Source organism: Xenopus laevis, chromosome 5L, assembly GCF_017654675.1.
Source record: "Xenopus laevis strain J_2021 chromosome 5L, Xenopus_laevis_v10.1, whole genome shotgun sequence".
NCBI classification, from domain to species: domain Eukaryota; kingdom Metazoa; phylum Chordata; class Amphibia; order Anura; family Pipidae; genus Xenopus; species Xenopus laevis.
In genome coordinates, this window is record NC_054379.1 from 6,890,132 (window position 1) to 6,907,215 (window position 17,084).

General features: G+C 39.8%; 1 protein-coding gene across 7 annotated transcripts in view; it reads right to left on the bottom strand.

Moving 5' to 3' along the window:
* LOC108716426 (protein kinase C epsilon type) overlaps positions 1-17,084 on the bottom strand; it is a 224,538-nt gene that overhangs the window by 28,161 nt on the left and 179,293 nt on the right. For all 7 annotated transcript variants that reach the window (XM_041562500.1, XM_041562499.1, XM_041562501.1 and 4 more), the window contains one exon: positions 8,201-8,355. In XM_041562500.1, the coding sequence (XP_041418434.1) occupies positions 8,201-8,355 (155 nt within the window). The remainder of the gene's footprint in view (positions 1-8,200; positions 8,356-17,084) is intronic.

Here is a 17,084-nt window from a genome sequence, read left to right on the forward strand (position 1 = left end):
GCACTTTGGCAAAAATAATATAAATGCAAGTTATACACTAAATGGCAGTGTGTTGGGAGTTTCCTTAAATGAAAAGGATCTAGGGGTCTTTGTAGAAAACACGTTGTCTAATTCTGGGCAGTGTCATTCTGTGGCTACTAAAGCAAATAAAGTTCTGTCTTGCATAAAAAAGGGCATTAACTCAAGGGATGAAAACATAATTATGCCTCTTTATAGGTCCCTGGTGAGGCCTCATCTGGAGTATGCAGTTCAGTTTTGGACTCCAGTCCTTAAGAGGGATATAAATGAGCTGGAGAGAGTGCAGAGACTAAGTGCAACTAAATTGGTTAGAGGGACGGAAGACTTAAATTATGAGGGTAGACTGTCAAGGTTGGGGTTGTTTTCTCTGGAAAAAAGGCGCTTGCGAGGGGACATGATTACACTTTACAAGTACATTAGAGGACATTATAGACAAATGTCAGGGGACCTTTTTACCCATAAAGTGGATCACCGTACCAGAGGCCTCCCCTTCAGACTAGAAGAAAAGAACTTTCATTTGAAGCAACGTAGAGGGTTCTTCACAGTCAGGACAGTGAGGTTGTGAAATGCACTGCCGGGTGATGTTGTGATGCTGATTCAGTTAATGCCTTTAAGAATGGCTTGGATGATTTTTTGGACAGACATAATATTAAAGGCTATTGTGATACTAAACTCTATAGTTAATATAGGTATGGGTATATAGAATTTTAATTAAAAGTAGGGAGGGGTGTGTGTATGGGGCTGGGTTTTCATTTGGAGGGGTTGAACTTGATGGACTTTGTCTTTTTTCAACCCAATTTAACTATGTAACTAACTATGTAACTATCATATAGGACAGTGGTCCCCAACCAGTGACACGCTCACCAACCCCTTGGATGTTGCTCCCAGTGGCCTCAACGCAGGAGCTTATTTTTGAATTCCAGGCTTGGAGGCAAGTTTTGGTTGTATAAAAACCAGATGTACTGCCAAACAGAGTCTCCTGTAGGATACCAGTCCTCATAGGGGCTGACAATAGCCAATCACAGCCCTTATTGGGCACCCTAGGAGCTTTGTCTGACTTGTTTTTCTCTCCAACTCTTTTTACATCTGAATGTGGCTCACAGATAAAAAGTTGAGGATCTCTGCTATAGAATAACCACAGGCTGTACTGTATATAGCAACCACAGCTTATCCGTTATGACTGTTCTCATCTCAATTAACTTGCTTTTTAATTACAGTCCTGCTGTAAGATGTCCAAGCTAACAAACTATTTGTGCTATTTATAGTTAGTATCCCGGATCCCATTAATACGGTACATTTTCTTGCACCTATGGGGGAATAGTTATTATAATGAGGTACATAATTAATTGTAAGCTGTTTACTGGGGAATGAAAGTGAACTCTCAGACTTCATCCCGATCCCATGAGAAAATGGTAAAATACTTTTTCCACAATAGAATACGAGACATTCACAATATATTTGTATCTTAGCAACATTTTTGAAGCTTTTGGAAAAGTAAACACAATTTCAAGTAACTTTGCAATATACATCAATTAAAAAATATGCAGACTTTTCATGATTTTTAAAGGGATCCTGTCATCAGAAAACATGTTTTTTTCAAAACACATCAGTTAATAGTGCTACTCCAGCAGAATTCTGCACTGAAATCCATTTCTCAAAAGAGCAAACAGATTTTTTTATATTCAATTTTGAAATCTGATATGGGGCTAGACATTTTGTCAATTTCCCAGCTGCCCCTGGTCATGTGACTGCACTTTAGGAGAGAGATGCTTCCTGGCAGGCTGCTGTTTTTCCTTCTCAATGTAACTGAATGTGTCTCAGTGGGACCTGGATTTTACTATTGAGTGTTGTTCTTACCAGGCAGCTGTTATCTTGTGTTAGGGAGCTGTTATCTGGTTACCTTCCCATTGTTCTGTTCAGGGGCGTAACTACCGGGGGAGCAGGGGGTGCAAATGGGCCAGGGCCCGCACCCCCGCAGGGCCCCCCTGGAAGATCATGCGTGCTGCAGCCAGCTGGAGTCGGCTGCAGCGACACAGAAAAATGGCACACACGAGGGTGGGGGCGGGCCCGTCTGCACAGCTCGCACCAGGGCCCGCCCCCACCAAATTACGTTACTGGTTCTGTTGTTAGGCTGCTGGGGGGAAAGGGAGGGGGTGATATCACTCCAACTTGCAGTACAGCAGTAAAGAGAGACTGAAGTTTATCAGAGCACAAGTCACATGACTGGGGGCAGCTGGGAAATTGACAATATGTCTAGCCCCATGTCAGATTTCAAAATTGAATATAAAAAAATCTGTTTGCTCTTTTAGCTGTAGAGTGGTGAGGAATTCTACAATTATTTCCAAGTTGCTCTTTTGGCTTCACAGGGACGAGACAGGGGCTGCCAGTTTTCTTGTGGACTTGAAAGTCTTCAGTCTGGTCCCAACCGTAATCTCTCTAATCTAAGAATGCAATTTGGTGAATAGTGTGACCTCTGTTTATGGCTGCAGACAGCCACCTAAACCAGCAGGACCTGCCGCAGCTTCGTTGTAGTTTAGAGACAGTGCAGCTCGTAGGTTCTGTTCCAGCTGGTGGTGTTCCAATTCTCCTTGTCATTGCTGCAATATCACATTCCTCGCCAGAAAGTTCACTCCAACATTTTCAGCCCAACATTAGGTTATTAAAGGGGTTAAGTATAGTACGTGCATTACAGAGCATGTGCCCGGCAGAGTAAACCCACAAAGTCTCGTTTTCAGTGTTTATGCTGGTCACTTAAATAGCTTATCAGACTTCTTCCCACATGGCACCTTATCCTGCACGTTTACAGCTTCAATAAAAAATATGAACAAAAACAGTACAAAGCGACTAATAAAACAATCTCTCCCAGCATGTGGCCAGCGCTAAATTGGAAGGAATCCCCTGTATAAGATCTATTTCATTTAAGAGTAATGAAAGAAAAACTATGGATATTGAACATTATAACATAAAAAAAAAATAAAAACAACACAAGGTAAATGATTGTCGTTGGGAATGTTATGAAGAATAGTCAGTGAGTGCCCATAATAAGTATCTTAAAAATATAAATACATGTGAAATGGAACATAGAATAATCAAATTATAAACATGATACAAATTAAAAGTATAAATTGTGAAGAAAACAAAATAATTATGTGATTGGTTGAAGAAAAACTCAAAAGAACTTGCTGAACTCTACTGATAGGTTGGCACTGCACTTGGGCAAACTTAGTGTCTTTTATTAATTGACCCTATTAGCGTTTTTTCCTGGAGATGTCCCATCTTTGGTTTGGTAAATGGCTACCGCTACATTCATTTTTTTCAATTCACCACAGTAAAGGACACTTTATTACGTCAGCATATGGCACAAATCAATGAAAATATTGATCTGTTGACTGTTATTAAAACATGGTGGTGGCATCTCCAGTAACTTTTCTTCAGGCACCCTATATGGAGAAGTATAGTAATTTAAGGGAGAGGGATCCTGCACCCCAACCCCAACAGAAGAAATTAATTCAAGTCTTCTTTCTGTCCTTCTTCTCCTTTATTACTTTCTTCTCCCCTTTTTTATCTTCTTCTTCCTAATCTACCATATCTCTACCACTTATCCCACACCACCTGCCTAAACATTGGTTTTATCCCCTAATGTTCCTCAACCTCTTCACCATGTTATTTTCCATTACCTCATCCTGGTACAAGAAAGATTCTATCTCTACATTTACCTCCAACTGGGTTACAGGTCTTCTACCAAGAATTATCTTCCACATCCTAATCTACCTTCTCTCTACCACTTATCCCACACCACCTGCCCAAATACTGGTTTTAGTCCCTAACGTTCCTAAACCTCTTTCCCATCTTATTTTCCATTACCCTCTCTATTGCCTCATCCTGGTACAAGAAAGCTTCTATTTCTACATGAACTTTCAACTGTCTTACAAATCATCTACCAATAATTCTTTTTCACAATCCTAATTTACCCTTTCTCTACTACTTATCCCACACCACTTGCCGAAACATTGGTTTTAGCCCATAATGTTCCTCAACCTCTTCTCCATGTTATTTTCCTTTACCCTCTCCATTGCCTCGTCTGGGTACAAGAAAGATTCTATTTCTACAGTAACCTCCAACTGGCTTACAGGTTCCCTACACCATCTTTATACCACCTCTACCATACCTCTACACTATCTCCATACCACCTCTACCCTACCACTACAATATCTTCATACCACCTCTACCCTACCTATACACTATCTCCATGCCACCTTTACCCTATCTCCATACGACCTCTACCCTACCTCTACACTATATCCATACCACTATACCCTACCGCTACACTATTTTCATACCACCTCTACGCTACCTATACACTATCTCCATACGACCTCTACCCTACCACTACACTATCTTCATACCATCTCTACCCTACCTCTATACTATCTCCATACCACCTCTATCCTACCTCTACACTATCTCCATACCACCTCTATCCTACCTCTACACTATCTCCATACCACTATACCCTACCGCTACACTATTTTCATACCACCTCTACCCTACCTCTATACTATCTCCATACCACCTCTATCCTACCTCTACACTATCTACATGCCACCTCTACCCTACCTATACACTATCTCCATACCACCTACCCTACAGCTACACTATCTTCATACCACCTCTACCTTACCTCTTCACTATCTTCATGCCACCTTCACTCTACCTCTACACTATCTCCATACCACCTCTTCCCTACCTATACACTATCTATATAGCACCTTTACCCTATCTCCATACCACCTCTACCCTACCTCTAAACTATCTCCATACCACTATACCCTACCGCTACCCTATTTTCATACCACCTCTACCCTACCTCTACACTATCTTCATACCACCTCTACCCTACCTACACACTATCTCCATACCACCTCTTCCCTACTGCTACACTATCTTCATACCACCTCTATCCTACCTCTACACTATCTCCATACCACCTCTACCCTACCTACACACTATCTCCATACCACCTCTACCCATCCTCAACACTATCTTCATACCATCTCTACAAATCTCCAGACATTATATTTCAACACCACACTTCTCATTCTGCAAAATCAATTTTCAACCAAACTCCTAAGACTCTTATATAACCAGTGCAAAACCATTCTAACTGTTTTTTATATTGTTGGCACCATTTATGTTTATCTACATACACATGGATGAATACAGAAAAATTAGAACCAATATATCTAAAGGATTTTTATGCCTCTTTTAAAAATAACCTAAAATAAATTTACTGCCACTACTATCACTTGTCACACTTATACCAAGCAGTTCAATGCCAAAAAAGCTTTTGGGAAAACAAAATTATAAGATCGCTTTGAGTAAAGAAACAAAAGGTTGGTTTGGAGAGCTTAGTTGGGTTTTAGAGTACTTTGCAGGTTGGCAAATCTGTGTAAATACAGACGCTTTTTTCCATGTGAACAATATTTAGCATATGTTTGTATAATGAACTCAGAGAACATTTTCCCAAACATAGTAATCCGGTTATGCAACTGCATTAACGTAAGCCACTTCTAATCATGGAGAGGACTTTAAACAAACTACTTGTAACAAAGCAGGAAGTTCTATTGTGCCAACTGGAAAAAAAATTATAAATATAGGATGTCCATAGAAGACAAGGAGATGGATTGACTATTTCAGCGTAAATACTCTCTATATGTTGTATAGCAGAATAACAAAAATAGAACAAACATTTCAAACAATATTCACAGAGTATGCTTTAGGCATAGCTTATAGAAAATTAGAGTGGGAAACTACCCAATTTTTGTTGCTGTTGTTCTTTTGTATGGGGGAGGTTTTTTTTAAGTGAAACTTTCCTAAAAACTGTTTTTTGTTTGGGATAACCCTAACATTTTGGCATCTCCAGCTGTTCCTTGTCCTTTAAGAGAGACTTTATGCACTAGCCATGATATGTTTAACAGAAATACATGTTTGCAGAAAATATTTGATTTTCCTATGGCCATGTTGCTTAGTCTAGGGCCTACACTGATGTTGTCTTCTATTACCATGATATAGACCAATGGTCCCCAACCAGTGGCTCATGAGCAACAAGTTCCTCACCAACCCCTTGGATGTTGCTCTCAGTGGCCTCAAAGCAGGTGATTATTTTTGAATTCCAGGCTTGGAGGCAAGTTTTGGTTCCATAAAAACCAGTTGTACTGCCAAATAGAGCCTCCCATAGGCTGCCAGTCCACATCGGGCCTAACAAATGGCTAATGACGGCACTTATTTGGCATCCCCAAGAACATTTTATATGCTTGCTTGCTCCCCACCTTCTTTTATATCTGAATGTTGCTAGCGGGTGGGTGTGGGTAAAATAGTTTGGGCACCCCTGATGTAGACAATATTTATCAAAGTCCGAATTTATCTCAATATTTTCTGGAAAAAAAAAACTCTTACCAAATCCGCCTATTTTTTGTCGGCTTATTTATTAATACACTTTCCCTATTTTCGGGTTTTTGGTATTCGGGTTTAGTAAATAACCCCCATATTATTTGCTCTGCCGGTGGAAATGATGGTGACAGGCAGCTGCACCAATGGGGGAAGAGTTGGATCCAGTTGCATCATACTACAGGCCTACAGAGACCCAATGGGATTTTTAAGGCTGCCAGATGGACATCTAGCTGATTTGTAGTCAGATATTAATTGGGCAGGTTGTTGGGACACCCACATACATGGGCCAATAAGCTTCCAGCTTGGTCTGCAGGGGTGGAGCTAACAGCTTATATTGAATGTATGACCAGCTTTTGACCTGTCATAATGAAGGATTAACAGTATATAGATATATATATAGTTGTGCTGGGACAGTTGATAGAATAATAGAGCCTTACCCTAGAAACAATAGCTATACAACATTCAGTGGCATTGTTCTTCATGTTATTAAGCCTATATATGCCACACTAAGACCCTGACATTCTGACACTTGCTAATTACTGGAATCTCTGCCTGATTCGGGTCTGTTAAAGAATCTAAGCAACGGTCCTGAGTGTCTGAATAGAGACTCTTCCTGTTCCTGAATCCCAAGTGATGGGAGGAAAGGGCACGGACGGCAAAGCCTCACATCTGCTGCCCACCGATTCAATTCCTCCGGAGACGAGGGAAACAAACTCAGGAAGTGGCAAAGGATTGTAGACGCAAAGGAAAGAAGGGAAGAGATCGCCTTGATCTGAACAGGGTCACTCGAGGGCCACAGTGTGACGGGCCCTTTTGCTTAGATTAAAACACTGGCACACACAGCTGGCAGCGGCTACTGGCTGGCAGTTTGCAGATGTTAACACTCAGCAAACAAATTGAAAGCCGTGAGCAGACAAACAAGTAGAGGCAGGAGTGTTGCACCGCAAATCTGCCGAAGGGTTACAGGTAACAGCCAAGTGTTTGCAACATCATTTAATTTCACTTTGCTCTAAATCACACAGACCTTGAAGGTGTTTCACTGCACTGTGTCCTCTCATTGCTCTATTGTGTACTGAACTTTCTGACAAGTAGTAAAATATCTACTTACTAGTGGTAAAATATCTCTACTTACTAGTAGCAAAATATCTCTACTTACTAGTAGCAAATATCTCTACTAACTAGTAGCAAAATATCCCTACTAACTAGTAGGAAAATATCTCTACTTACTAGTACCAAAATATCTCTATTTACTAGTGGTAAAATATCTCTACTTACTAGTAGCAAAATATCTCTATTTACTAGTAGCAAATATCTCTACTTACTAGTAGCAGTAAACTGTCAATAAAGAGATCAGTATGAGGATTAACACTTACATTAAGGGGTAATTTAGTGAATTTCAAATTTATCTGGTCTGGCTTTTTGGGGAAAAATAGTATGAAAAAAACAGACAATTTGGGTTTTCACTCGATTTTATAGGGTTTTTTTTTCTCCACCCGATTGAATCAAGGTTTTAAATGAATAAATAAAATAATGAGCTAAATTCTGAGTTTAGTAAACAACTCTCTATATAAAGACAGGGCCCACATCTGCTCCAATCCCGTCCCTCAATACAACAATATAATAATTCATAACTGTACAGAAAAAAAGAGCAGAAAATGTCATTTTCAGGCAACAAATCTCCCCGTGTCCCATCAACCCAAAGACATTGTTTATTGCAGTGAATAATCTCTACCTGTATATAACACCATGCTGGTGAAGAAACATGAGGGCTGAGGTGACTTCTGCGGCATAAAACCGCGAGCGAGGTTCATCGAATTTACGAGAGCGCTGAATCTGGAACATTAGATCCCCTCCATTCACATACTCCATGACAAAAAATAAGCGGTCCTAGGAAAGAAAGACAAAAAAATATTATGATAGATATTATTATATACAATATATAGTGAATAGTTGTAACAGTTGTAAAATATAAGGATATTATAAGTAACCGAGGAGTTTCCTGACCATATAAAAGTACAAGGCCGAAAGCAAATTGTTTTTATACAGGTCATGGAACTCCGAGGGAACTTCTAATATCCTCATATTTTGCAACTGGGGGTACTTTATTTATTATAATACTCAAGTTTCAGTGAGTCATGTGACAGAAATGACATCAGAACTCACCGTTTATAACTGATGACATCACAACTCACCGTTTATAAGGATATAATTTACAAGATATGGCTTTTGTGTATTATAAGAGTACCAGCTCTTGCACATTATAAGACCTCTGTGCTTTTATAAACATTTTTTACCCCAGGGCTCCCCAGTAATATTAGGGACCTTCCTTGCATCTGTCCCAGAATGTTCCTGCCCAGTGGAAAAACTTTTTGAAAGGTTTAAAGGGCATACAAACCCCAAGCACATTGTCTCCAGAAGTCGTAATATACGTAGCTCTCCTGTAGAAGAGACTTTCAAAACACAATAGTGTAACGTTACTGAGAAATCTGCATAAATCAGCCAAATGATAAACGTCCCTTATTATATTTATTCTTCCAGCCTAGCAAGTCCTGAGCAAGTAAATACTCAGTAGACGGAGTTGAAAGCAAGAGGCAGTTCTTGTGGTTTAGAATGGCTGTATATTACAGCTGAATCCCAAAACAGGCCAACATTAAAAAAATGGTTCACCTTTAAGTTAACTTTTAGTATGTTATAGAATGGCTAATTCTAAGCAACTTTTTTAATTGGTCTTCATTATTTTTTTTATAGCTTTTTAATTATTTGCCTCCTTCTTCTGGCTCCAGCTTTCAAATGGGGGTCACTGACCCCATGTAAAAACAATGCTCTTTAAAGCTAAAAATGTTACTTTTTATTACTCATTTTTCTACCCAGATCCTTTCCTATTAATATTCCAGTCTCTTATGCAAATCAATGCATGGTTGCTAGGGGAATATGGACCCTGCTGAAATTACAAACTGGAGAGCTGCTGAATAAAAAGCTAAATAACTCAAAAACCACAAATAATAAAAAATGAAAACCAATTGCAAATTGTCTCAGAATATTCCTCTCTACATCCTACTAACAGTTAATTTAAAGGTGAACAACCCTCTAATAGCTGAAATGTCACACTTTCTTCTCTGCACATTTGCTGCTGTTTACTTATTGACTACGGAGAAAGTGCACAAATACAATGGCAACCAAAAAAAAAAGCCTAAAACCCTGCAAACAAAACGTGTGTGGGATTTTACTGACTATGAGCGAAGGATCCGGTCAAGCAAGTATTGATGTGCCGAAATGGAACATAACAGGGGGGAAATATGGGAAAGACAAGACACATGAGTGACAATATAAAGCATCTTTCATTATTTCATAATTCTTGGGCTCATTTATTGACATAAGACAAATTTACACCAATGACACTTTGCTTTCATTGTTCTACCTGCAGTTGACTGTAAAAAAGTTCATTCAAATATTGGTTGCTCCTGGTCACTGCCCAGATGAAGACCCAACTCTCAACCAAAGACCCTGTAGATAAGTGATCCCCAACTAGTAGCTCATGAGCAACATGTTCCTCACCAACCCCTTGGATGTCGCTCCCAGTGGCCTCAAAGCAGGTGATTATTTTTGAATTCCAGGCTTGGAGGCAAGTTTTGGTTGTATAAAAACCAGATGTACTGCCAAACAGAGTCTCCTATAGGCTGTCAGTCCACATCGGGGCTACCAAATAGCCAATCACAGCCCTTATTTGGCACTCCAGAAACTTTCTTCATGCTTGTGTTGCTCCCCAACTCTTTTTACATCTGAATGTGGCTCACGGGGAAAAAAGCTTGTGGACTCCTGCTATAGATGCTGTTGACTTACAATTCCCATCATTCCACCAATGACTTTTAGAAATTTCTTGCCACACCCCAATCAGAATGCAGGGATTTATCACATGGTGATGCTTCGTAATACTAAGCTCTGGCACATCCATCTCACGACAACACGATGCCTCGGTTACAAAGTAGATAAATCATTCACAAAAGCAGAACCTGGGCAAATTCTGTGATTCCCTCAAGTAACCTGGAATGCTGGGTAAGAATTTGAATCAAAAGCAAAAACTCTTATTTCCTTGTTCAGATATTTGCACAAACTTTTCCCATTCTATGTATTTGCTCATATTACTGCTGCTATACAGAAGCCACATGTGATATCTATGGAATGGTGCATGTCCCCCAGTATAATGCCACCTGAATGTTTATTGTGCAAAAGGCATCGGAGATTAGAGTGCCACCCTCGTGCCCAAACACAGCTGCCCATAATGTCCTCCTTTGCCTGCTCTGTTTTGATCAACATGATACGTCTTGTTTTGTTTAGGCGTAGGACGGCGGCATTGTTGATAAATAAGCCAATTGAAAGCACCGCTTTGATGGTTTGTTTAGCTCAGAAGAGGCTGTTTATATGCGGCCATATCAATCAGAATACAAAATCCTTTTTTTTGTTAATTGAGGCCTCCATGACGAATTTATTTATGTTTCAGACAGTAGCTGGGTATTTGCGGTTCCATCAATCGTCACATTTGTGCTGATAGAGAAACAAGTGGAACCATTAACACCTGCTAATTAACTATATTTCTATTGTAATATTGAGTACATCCTAAGGGCATTTGATCACAAATACAAAACAGTGGTGATCATTCCAAAATCCAATGGTGGCCTTTTCTTCTAAAGGTAATGCTATGATGAGACCCTCACCTTCATTCAGGCCCGGACTGGCAATCTGTGGGTTCTGGAAAAGCCAGAGGGGCTGCTATAAGGTGCCATAGAAAGTCAGTATTTATTGGGCTGGTGGAGGCTGTTTGGGCCTCTATGTGAGCTGATTGGGCCTCTGTGTACCTGAAATGCCAGGGCCTATTCTAATTCTCAGTCTGGACCTGCCTTCAATACCTGAACATCACACTGAACCAAAAGAAAAGCCTAACGTGCATATTATAAAATTAGTAAGACCCACCAAAATCTGAATACAAATGTCACCATCAGCTGCCAACTACTTTATGGTCACATGACTTTAAGGCAGTTTTTAGCTCAAGCCTCCCTTAAAGGTCCAACTTTTAGCCAGGGCCCACATAGCTTGTAAACAATATCGTTTCAAGACAGCTTCTAGGACAGCAAACACAATTTTACCCAAAATCTCACCCTAACTGAACTTCAAGATGGGCTTTCGGGTATATCTACGAGAGCAAATTGCCAATCTCCATAATTCTCACCTTAACTGATCTTCAGGTTTCTCCCCATCCGCCACCGCTCCAAGCTCCCTTATAAGTAAAGCCAGCCCATAGTTTGTGAAGCACTAAGGTTCAGATTCAGTTCAGTCAACAAGGTTTTGGCTGATGTGAACCTTTAAGAAGTGTTTTTAGAAGCACATGCCCACATTTTGGTCTGTTATGCCCCCAAAAATCCAAAATGGAGAAATGTTTCAGATTTGTCCATAAGGTTATGTTACAGTGATGTGGTTTTGGACCTGTTTTTCCATTTTTAATTACTCTTTTTCCTTTAATTACTCTTTCTGTGGTCACTTTACTCTTCAGAGAAGGAACATTTCACTTTCTGTATCGGTACAAGAATAGGCACGCACTGCACTTTAATTTAAGTCAATCACCTATCTTATTGGTAGGGGTTGAATCTATCACCAGACACCAATTAATTGTCATAGACGGGGTTTCTTTCTATTCCTTTATTTATTTTGTTTTCTGTACCTGTTGCCATGACTGAAACCATTTTGATGTGACAGAATTTTTAAGAAAAGTCTGAATAATTTCTTTATTTTTCAGGCTTGCCAAGCCAAGACCAGCTTCTTAAAAGCCTAATATGTCTGTAAATAGTTCCATTAAAAAGGCATTCCCCTGATCACACTGTGTTCCTCACTAATGCTCTATAATAACAAATTTCTTGAGGGTGGCAGCCTTGATAAACTGCAAACACAATACAAAAAATTAAGAATAACATTAGAATTCTTTCCAAAAGCCACAAAGGGAACATTTTGTTAATAAATCAAAGAGGTGGGGAAGCAATGTAACTAGAATCAATTTATCATCAACGAAACCACTTATGGCCTTTTGTTAGCAAGTAGCCTTTACCAGGAAATCTCAGTCAGACATAGGCCTGGCATAAGGCATATCTGTATTTTGAGAAGCCATCTTAGGTCTAAATGTTGTGTTTTTAATCACGCTGCTGTTCTCAGAGGTTCAGAAAAAGCTTATTAATTTCAGCCATTTTTTTTAAAAATTTTCAGCCAACCATCGCAGCTACGACTTGTATTCAAAGTTAACAAAATTCAATATATTGGTAAAGAGAGGGTGATGGAAAGACTTAGCAGACGCAGCATCTCAATTTTTTACAAAAAAACGTCTTCTGCGGTTCCCAGCGCCCACTTCCCACCCAACACTGGCCCTCTCCTGCCACAAGGCCACTGGGAGCAACATCCAAGGGGGTTGGTGAGGAGCAACATGTTGTTCAGGAGCCACTGGTTGGGAATCACGGCTCTGGATCAATGTGCAAAGTGCTTTGGAAACGTTGATCTCAATGGACTTGCAGTCTTTTGGATAGATTAAGTATTAGGTAGAGAGTAAAGAATGACCCAAAAGTTGCACCACCCCATTTATTATTCCATAAATCCCATGAACAAGGAAAGTAAAACTTAACCTTTATTGGTATGTGTTAAAATAACCCAAGGGTGAACAATCAAAAAGTGATTAAAATTACAAAAAGGAGGAGCTCATATTTTGCTGAATTAAGTAATCTGCCCCAAATGCTTAACAATTGATCGTATTCGAGCCTAATAGGATCATATAAGAAGCATCACCATGGGGATTACCTAAGTAAAGTTCCATAAGTTATGTCAAAATGGCCATAGTGGTGGCACTCAATTCCCCATAGGGTTAATGGGATTTATGGAATAATAAATAGGGTGGTGCAACTTTTGGGTCATTCTTTACTCTCTACCTAATACTTACCATTAACCCTTGACCCTGCACACCATATATGTGTTTTTTGATCGGTGGAAGGTGCTTTATACTCCTCTCTCTCGATATTACTTTTGGATAGATTATTATTGTCAGTCTTCTATAAGGATATCTAACATGCCAGTCCATAGGGGAAATTTGCAGTACAGACAGGAATGATGTGCTCGGAACTTAACAGAAATGCATCTACATAAACGCAGAAAAAAACGCCATTTTCCCAAAGTGAATTAAAATCAACACTTTTCGGCTTCCATAAAACCAGTTATCACTTTGTTCTGCGCATTCAGAGACATCAGGCTCGGAGACGGTAAAGAGCATTTTATTACACAGAAGGTTTAGTGCTATTTTAGAAAATGATTTCCGCATTCCTTATTGTTTTCCCAACAAGCATGAAATTTTATGACCAAGGTTTTTTTGTTTTTTTTGTTTTTAAACAGGATGCCAAAAAGTTTGTTTAGAAATGCTCAAAAAGGCCATCAAGTGACCCACCCGTTGGAGCACGAATAAACATTTCCTGCTGATGATTAGACCCACCAAGACAATCGGCAGACTGCGAAGATAAAAGGCCAGAGCATCTGATAACGTCAAGTGCTGCCAAGGGCCATGTATGTATTTATATAAGGATTTTTCTGAGCGGTTAGTGGGATTATCATTATTTTATATACCGTTTTATCGCATTGAACCCATCACTCTTTATTTATTTCCAAGGCAAGGACTTAATTGCCATAATCTTGGGCAAGGCTGATTTCCCATGAGTGCCTTTGAGCAGAGCTGGTGTTTAATAATAAGTACATATAAATAGGATTACATGGAGCAACAGATAATGATCTTATGAAATTATTCTGGAGAATTGGTCACCTGTATCAAACTATTGGGTAATGTGACTGATGATGCATGGGTTATATAACTAACAATTGTAGAATTTAAAGGACTGAGCAATACAACTCTAGCTGCCCTCTTACTTCCATGATTTAATAAATGCCTTGCACCAGAAACGCAATATATTCAAAGATGCAGATTGGTACTTAGGTATCTAGCACACATTATTTTTAACAATATATATATATATATATATATATATATATATATATATATATATATATATATATATATATATATATATATATATATATATATATATATATATATATATAATACACAAAAGCCATGAATATTGTGTAAACAAGTATGCCTATCCCTTACACAACTCTTACAACTTTGTCTATCATAATAATAATAATGAAACTGCCAACTTTTTGCCTTTAGGAACTGTTACATCCTTGCCTTTAACAACTCTACTGTTATGGCCTTGCCTACAGTTGTACATACCCATACTTACCCATACCTCCAACAAATACTGCTTCGTAGGAATTCACCAATTTGCACACTAAATGTAGGGAACTGATAAATGTGTCCCCATTTCCTTTGCCTTCCCTGCAAAGATTGGGCACAAAAGGGACTCTTAGGGGCAGATTCACTAAGGGTCGAATTTCGAAGTTAAAAATACTTCGAAATTCGACCCTCGAATTGAAATCCTTCGACTTCGAATATCGAAGTCGAAGGATTTAGCGCTAATCCTGCGATCGATCGAAGGATTTTTCGTTCGATCGAAAGATTAAATCCTTCGAATCGAACGATTCGAACGATTTTAATCCAACGATCGAAGGAAAATCCTTCGATCAAAAAAAGGTTAGCAAGCCTATGGGGACCTTCCCCATAGGCTAACATTGACTTCGGTAGGTTTTATCTGCCGAAGTAGGGGGTCGAAGTTTTTTTTAAAGGGAAAGTACTTCGACTATCGAATGGTCGAATAGTCGAACGATTTTTACTTCGAACGAATTTAACCAATTCGATGGTCGAAGTACCCAAAAAATACTTCGAAATTCGAATTTTTTTCATTCGAATCCTTCACTCGAAGTTAGTGAATCTGCCCCTTAGTCTAAGGAAGGGAGTAATTCCCCATCTCCTGGGTCCCAGTATGACTCCTAGTTATCCCAGGTTTGGTGCTATAATATATAATGCCTGAGCCATGTGGGCTCAGGGAGATTCTGCCAAAGGCTTTTGCCAGGGTTACTTGCGTGAACCTCTCCCAAGTTGACTTGAGCCTCCTGTGGAGCCATCACTAATTAGGACTAGTAAGGGGTAGAGACTAGCTGTAATAGTCTCTCTAGGAGAGCTAGCCAAGTTTAGGGCTACCTTTATTGAGCAGCTCTGGGCTCCACCGAGACATGATGGAACGGACTAGATCCCAAGGGCATTGTTGTCTAGTCAGGGAACCAAAGCCAGGGCATAGGGACTTCCATAGATCCCCCCTGGGTTCCACATAAGAGGTGTCCCCACCAGGAGAAACTCTGGATAGAGTTGTATTTTCCCCTCGAGTGAAGACTCTACAGTTGGTCTGCATTGTGAGTATATATTGACTTTTACACCATGGTTGTCTTCTGTATCGTTGCTCTATTCTCCCATGTGTTAATAAATCAGTTCAGTTATTGTTCAGGGACCACTGACACCCAATTATTGTGCACTGCATAGAGTTACAGTAACCCTTCGAGGGCTCACCCCCTGAGGAATATACTGTAGGTCTCATCCCAAGCCATTTTTGGGGTAAAGCTACAAGTTAGAGCAATGAAGCCGCTCCATTTACTATAGCCTTACACTAGCTAACTTTTGTGCTTTTATCTGAATTTACTCAGCTTTAACAGCGCTGACAAGTTTGAAACAAAAGCCTCGGGGTTATCAGTTTGCCCCAAGTATATCTGGATTTAAGGATAAAGGTTACAGGGAGCTTTTCTCTAATTACGTCCAATTGCGTCTCTACAATAACAGTTTATTTTTTAATGTTTATAAAATTAGATTTCCTGTGGGATTTTTGTTTTTCCTTACAGTTTCAGTGATATACAGTAAGTTTAGGATGAGGAATGATGTGGCTGGATTTAGTCTTTGCACAGTTTATCAAACAGCTGGCTACGGTCCATCTATATTGTGCTGAGCCAACGTGTAACCGTTCTATCCCTCATATTTATATTCAGCTGAAGTCACTAGGGGCCCCAGGCCACAACCCCAAGAGCCTATTTCATGTCCCCTGGAATTACTTATAAGGAATATTTGGAGGCAACACATGAGTAGATCTTATCGTTAGCCGACAGAAATCCAGTTGTCTAAATGACCAATCCCCGTGGTATGAAAAATATCATGACGGAAAATTTTGTACGATTATTTACTCTACACAAATCTTCGTACGACTATATCTCTGCATCTATGGGCAGCTTTAAATGGCTCCAGAATCTCAGAGACTTCATGAAGAAAACTTTATTTGGACATCATTATTTTAACGCTGTCCATAATACATGGGTATGAGACCACTACAAAAAGAGATGGCAACAAAGAAGCTATGGGAAGTGATGAAGACTGTGGTAAGCTACTCAACGTGAAGAGACAAGCAGTGGTATATCTAGATATTACTGGGCCCCACAGCAAATTGCCCCCTAAATATCTAGAGGTTGACCTGCAGGGACAGACTGGGCCGGCAGGACACCGGGAAAATACCAGGTGGGCCCCACTGCCGTCCCTCCCTCGATCTTGGACTCCCCTGCTGCCCTCGCTCCCTCGATCCTGACCCGATCTGTCCTCCCCTTTG